A 6,002-nucleotide genomic window follows, 5' to 3' on the forward strand; every position below is an offset into this window, starting at 1 on the left:
AATACTACTAACAACGAACGACTACTACGTGTATATTAGTATATATTATTAATATTAAGTAGTAAGTTATTGTCGTGTCTATATATATATATATATATATATATATATATATATATACGAAGTGTGTTATACATACAAGCTTTGACACTAGCCCAGGACCATGTATGACTTGCAGGTTAGCGTACCAGACGGTGAATCCGAGATTCTGTGGGTTCGCGTTTTCTCGTTACAAAATTGCGCCCCGTTCTTTGTGGTCGTGGGTGCGTTATAGCAGTAACGGTAAATCCCACTGTTCAATTCTATTGGCCAGTAGTTTGCAACGGGCGCTATTCAAAACAAACAAACTACACTCCCCCAAATTATTAAGCATTTTGGGGTTGCTCTAAGCTAATTAACATAATCTTGTTAACTTCAAACAAAGTAAGTTCTGCACAAGTCCCCCGGTGGAATAGTGGTAAGTTTACGGACTTACAACGCTAAAATTTAGGGTTCGATTCCCAGTGGTTAAATAATAGTTTAACCCACTATCTTATTTATTATTGGATTTAAAAACTGTTGCATCAAATGAAATATTTTTTTTTCTGTCATGTTGCGCATGTTTAAGACATCTTCATAAATGAGAGAAATATTCCATAAACATTGAAAATACCCCCACCCACCCAAGTATGTTTATGTTGCACCTTAGTAAAGGTATTGTCAACCAGATTAGTCGTATTACCTCACCAAACTGCACCACACATCAGATATAAGCTATGGTTAAATACAGGATGTCCGGAAACTATATTAACAAATTTGTTTACCTTTGTTTGTTATCTTCCGGACACTTGCATCAGTGTTCCCAAATTATTTTTCACACTGGAAAGCTTGATATGATGACCATAAAGCTAAGGGCTTGGTTTGAACTTCTTGGGGAACAAACCATTCCACAAATACAGTTTTGCGTACTTCTGCGATATCTCATCATAGTGCAGGCTCCGAATCGGGCTTTTGATGGTTCGATGTGACCCGCCTTTTTTTGAGGGGGGGGGGGGGTCAGTGCTCTACATATGTGCATGCGTGTGTGCAAGAGAACGAGAGAGTAAGTAAATAGTACTAATACTATAAATTACATCAGATGTATATAATCAGCGATATTTAACAATGATGAAAGTTGTATAAAAACCAAAACTTATATCATGAGATTCTAACCTAAAAAAAATTGTCCATTGCCAATCTTTGTCATTATACATTTACTGTTATGATTTGTTGGATAACGGCAATGTACAATCTACTTTTTTTTAGGTTAGAACCTCATAATACAATTTAAATATGAATGCATTATTATATCTTTTTAATTTTTTATTGACACTGTAGGTTCCAGATATGACTGTTTCCCTATGTCATAGCTTTAGTACCACACTACACAAAATTGGTAAGCATTTTGAGGTGGGACAGTGGTTAGTATACGTACTTACAATGGTCATTTTCCATATACCATTACGAGTTAAAGGACACTTTTTCTTTTTTTCTCGTTACACTCAACTTATCTTTCGCCACTACTACAAAATCTCTTCACTCAACAAACTATTTTAAACATAATATTTGATAATTTACGTTAGACTTTAAACATTTTACATTATCGTGGGATTTGTAGGTACTTAAATTCTAAGTCATCGTGTGTAGTGCGTCCATACATAATGATTAATTTGGCAGGGTATGTAGGTGTTTCGAACGACATATTTTATGTATTAAAAGTAATACGTAAAAGTAATTGGTGATGTCAATATGTGTTCACTAGTCAAGTATAACTTTTTTCATTTACCTTGACTTTCAATTATTGATTTTTCATACACTTGTTTTTGAGTGAAATTAAAATTTATTTAGTTGAATATGTCAACCAGTTTCGTTGTAAGTGCTGTGAAACATGGTACTCGGGAAACGTTATCTTTTTAATTTTCCATGAAATGGTGCAAATACATATGATATAAGATACCTCACGGAACTGCTTTGCTCCTCCATGCGGCTGTAGTAGGCGTAAGATACACATTTCGTCAGTTTGGTATTTGTTGACTCACGTGATGAATTTCCGGTATGCGTCACAGCACTTCCTGCTCATGGGGTCTACCTCCTAAACAGTGCTTGCCATTCGCTTAAGCCTGTTTTATTTGTATCAAATTTTTGTAGACATTCAATAAAATATTAATGTATATATATTAATTTTTTTCAAGCAGTGGTATATAACCTATTTGAAATTAAAAAACGATTGCAATGCCTTGTTATATATACCGTACATATATATTGTCAGTGCACTACTTGTGCAATTTTAGACGGAAATTACAGTACTTTGAGCATATATTTTTTTAAGGCAAAAGGTTTAATTCTACATTCATCCATAATAGTCAGTTTTCGATATTTTTTTTATTTGTTTCTCAAGCACAAACCTACACAATGGGCTATCTGTGCTCTGTCCACCGCTGGTATCAAAATCTAATTTTTAGCATTATTAGCACTCAGATTTAACGCTGAACAACCGCAGAGTGGCTTTAAATGTTTTCATTAGGAGAAAAATTCGTTTTAATTGTTTTTATGAAATTTGTGTGTGGCCCTGAATTGAGAGCAATAGTTTTAAAACCTTGTATACTTTTTTTGATTGAAACTAAAGGTAAGAGACGTTGGAGACAACTTTTTTATGTCTGTTTACTAATACTATCCAGATACATCATTAAATGACTGTTGTCCTAGCAATAGGTGTACGTGAGACGAGTGAGTTGGAAAAAATATTTCAGTAGTTTGAATGACGATACATGCACATTCTTTCGTATATGCTTCCCAAAGCGATGGACTGTTTTTGCTAGTGACGTATCAGCCAGCTGGTAGGTTCATTGTGTATCGTCTGGGGCTGGCTGCTGTCACAGGCCACTAGAAAGTTGCCATGGTAACCGTTAGTTAAGATGCAGGCTTTTTCTGCTTGGTGTTTAGTGACTGCGTAGTTTAACAATTGCACGTCGATTATTTGTTGACATCGTCAGCCTTGTGTTTGACCACCGGTAAGACCGGTAGTTATGGGTAGCTTGGTAATGAAAAGTTTAATGGCTTTAACTAGTTACTTAAGAAAATTGTTGTTTGAGTTAAAAAAATTTTAAGCGGTAGTGACTGCTAAGAAAAGTACAGTATGGATATACTATTCTATGTAGACCACTCTTGTATTACACGTAACTCCTACTTTAGAGACTTGGACACAGTTTGCTCTTAATCTTTGTTTTTGTTTATTACAAAAACAAAAAACTGGCAATATCTGAAGTTAAAATATTTGTCTTAGTTAGGTTTATTAAACAGTGACACAGAGAACTTCTCTTTTTCTCTCATGTTATTTTAAACACCTACTAGATTTTGAATACAGTTTAAATCTATTATGCATTTCCAACTATTTTGTTCTTTACATATTTTCTGGGGTATCTATGTAAATATATAGCAAAAAAAGGTTTTCTCTTTTGCTATATGGCTGTTAGGTTGGTTAAAAGATACATTATATGTAATGTTGCATGAAAATACACTGGCCATCAGTGATCATTGATTTGTATATAATCTGTATTCGAATATGGACAATTTTTATTTAAACACAGAGTTTTCAAACAAACTTTTGTAACACTTCATGAACTTTAATTGGTTATCAGTTAAATTTAATTTATATTTTTTCTCCATTGTACAAGTGAATATAAATTGTAAAGATGACATGTTTTACATACATGTGGATCCCTCATAATACTCTTCTTTTATGTCAGCATTACTACTAGTATCATCAAAGGTTTGACTCATCTTACCAAAAACTTATAATTACAGTAGGAATCTTATACATAGTATAGCATGTACCATAACTTCTTGAATAGATTTTTAGCATTTATCAGAGAAGGGTTTTTCTGTTTTTTTTTCCAATTAAAATGCTTGACTTAGATTTCACAAAGTATACAAACAGTGACTAGTATGCATGAAAATCCTAATTCTAACTCAGAATCACTTTCTTGTTTTACAGCATTGTGTTACGGAAAACTGATAATTTTGAAATTTTTTGTGATGGCAACTTGACTAACAAATAGAACAAAACTGTGATAACTGCACTGTAATTCATCAGTCTTAAGATTGAAGTTAATGTAATAAAATTGTATCACAGCCAGTGTACTTACAATGAACTAGTGTAATTATAACTTCTAAATTAACATGACCAAAAATAAGTCATGTTTTTCTCTGGTTGGAATTGTTCATTGGCTAAAACGGAATTATGTTTTCTTGTTTGTTATGCATCATACGTACATAACAAATGTTATAAGATGTAGTATTTCTGATCTAAAAAGCAAATTATACAAATTGGGTATTTAGTTTATAATTACAGAAAAAATAAAAAGCCTAAGTAATCTTTCTTGCCATGATAGATTCAAAGTCTCTGAAAATTAAAACATGTAGAAAGCTTCAAAAGATCCAAAAGGTTATGAGAAGTTCCATTGGGACATAGTTTAATTCTTTTCTTACTGAAGTTTATTATTGGATTAATAAGCGTGTGGGGTTTGATTGGATCCATATGTGTATGTACGTATTTGTGCCATCTAAATTGTTTTATGTCACAATTTTTCTCTTTTTTTCAAATGACTTTACTGAAAAAATATCTTTAAGATTTAAAAGTGAAGCCTTTGTCATTAGTGAGATACTCTGTTTGTTCCATTTTAAAATTATGTGCAGTGGCAGAACACTGCCCATTGAGCCTACCATACAGTTTAGACTGTCTGTATTGTAATTAGTGCATCAACATACTGTGAATAAGTACAATCTGTATGTCGTTTTTCCTACAAGATGTACAAGATCAGTTTTATGCACTTAATTTTTTGCAGAGTTTATTCTCTTTAAGGTAATAATGGATATAAGTTTTATTTGTGGATTTGAACAAAATAAAAGAGAAAGAAAAGCATGTTGTGTATTAAGTCTGCACAGATTTCTGTTTTTACTTCTTAAATTACACATTTTGGGTAGTAAATGCAAAAATATATCGCACTTCTGTAAAATTTGAATTTTTTTTTTTTACATCCCTATACAAAATGAACTTTGCAGGTAATATTAAAACCCAAGAAGTGGTCTTGACTAGACTTCTTCATTGGCTTTATAAAAAAATCACTTAATATGTAAGAAAACTTGAGTTTATCCTTATGATTAGTTAGTCAAATAAGTATGTCTTTTAAAAATTATTAAAAAAGATCAGGTAATGTTAATATTGTTAAAAAATTGATCTTAAACATAATTAGTAGAAAAAGATTTGTTTTTGTTCAGATAGAGATAATATCACAAGTGAGCCATAGTGATTTTATCTTAAATTAAATTCCTCATTTAGATTTGGTAAATATGGGTGGACCATGAAGTTGCCCAGAAGTAAAGTGGGCAGGGTACCAAGAGTTTTATGATTGCTGGGGGCTGCAGAAGTCCTCTTGTAGCTCTGACACTGGAGCCTTTAGGAGTGACAAACACCACCATTCAGGGAACAGCCCAACCACTGCCTCCTCGGAGGCCCCCTCTTCCTTCTGCCTCATCTTCCATTCAGAGTGTCCCACAACGTCGGGCTCCTGTTCCACCCACATCATCTGGAATTGGAACTGCTCTCCAAACACATCCTGCTCCACTAAGACCATGTGCTTCCCACAATCGTTCAAGTTTGTCTGTTTCCAGAAAGGAATTTGTGTTTGGCTCACAAGATCCACTCATCGTAGCTTGGGATATCAAGGAGGAAGTGACACCTTCTGATTGGATTGGGCTGTATATTGTTGGTATGTAGTTTAGAATGTAAATGATTTTCTAACAGATATTGTATTATTGTCTTAGAATTTGTTTTTGTATCTTGGAATGAAAGGTGAATAACGATATTTATTAGCAGAACCGTTAGACAAGATAAAGAATGGAAACTAACAGTTCATATAAAAGCCCCCATATAATAGCATCTAGGCCAATCATGCTTTTACGAATTAAGTGAGCCCCCCAGTGGCACA

The 6,002-nt window shown here is 33.3% G+C and overlaps 1 protein-coding gene across 1 annotated transcript in view; it reads left to right on the forward strand.

Annotated features, from left to right (window-relative positions):
- The window catches only part of LOC106470870 (E3 ubiquitin-protein ligase HECW2-like), an 83,944-nt gene that overhangs the window by 18,813 nt on the left and 59,129 nt on the right, over positions 1 to 6,002 (forward strand). Inside the window, exon 2 of the mRNA XM_013931447.2 lies at positions 5,354 to 5,783. Coding sequence (XP_013786901.1) covers positions 5,420 to 5,783 — 364 coding nt within the window. The 5' untranslated portion in view covers positions 5,354 to 5,419. The remainder of the gene's footprint in view (positions 1 to 5,353; positions 5,784 to 6,002) is intronic.

Source organism: Limulus polyphemus, unplaced genomic scaffold, assembly GCF_000517525.1.
Source record: "Limulus polyphemus unplaced genomic scaffold, Limulus_polyphemus-2.1.2 Scaffold4260, whole genome shotgun sequence".
Classification (NCBI taxonomy): domain Eukaryota; kingdom Metazoa; phylum Arthropoda; class Merostomata; order Xiphosura; family Limulidae; genus Limulus; species Limulus polyphemus.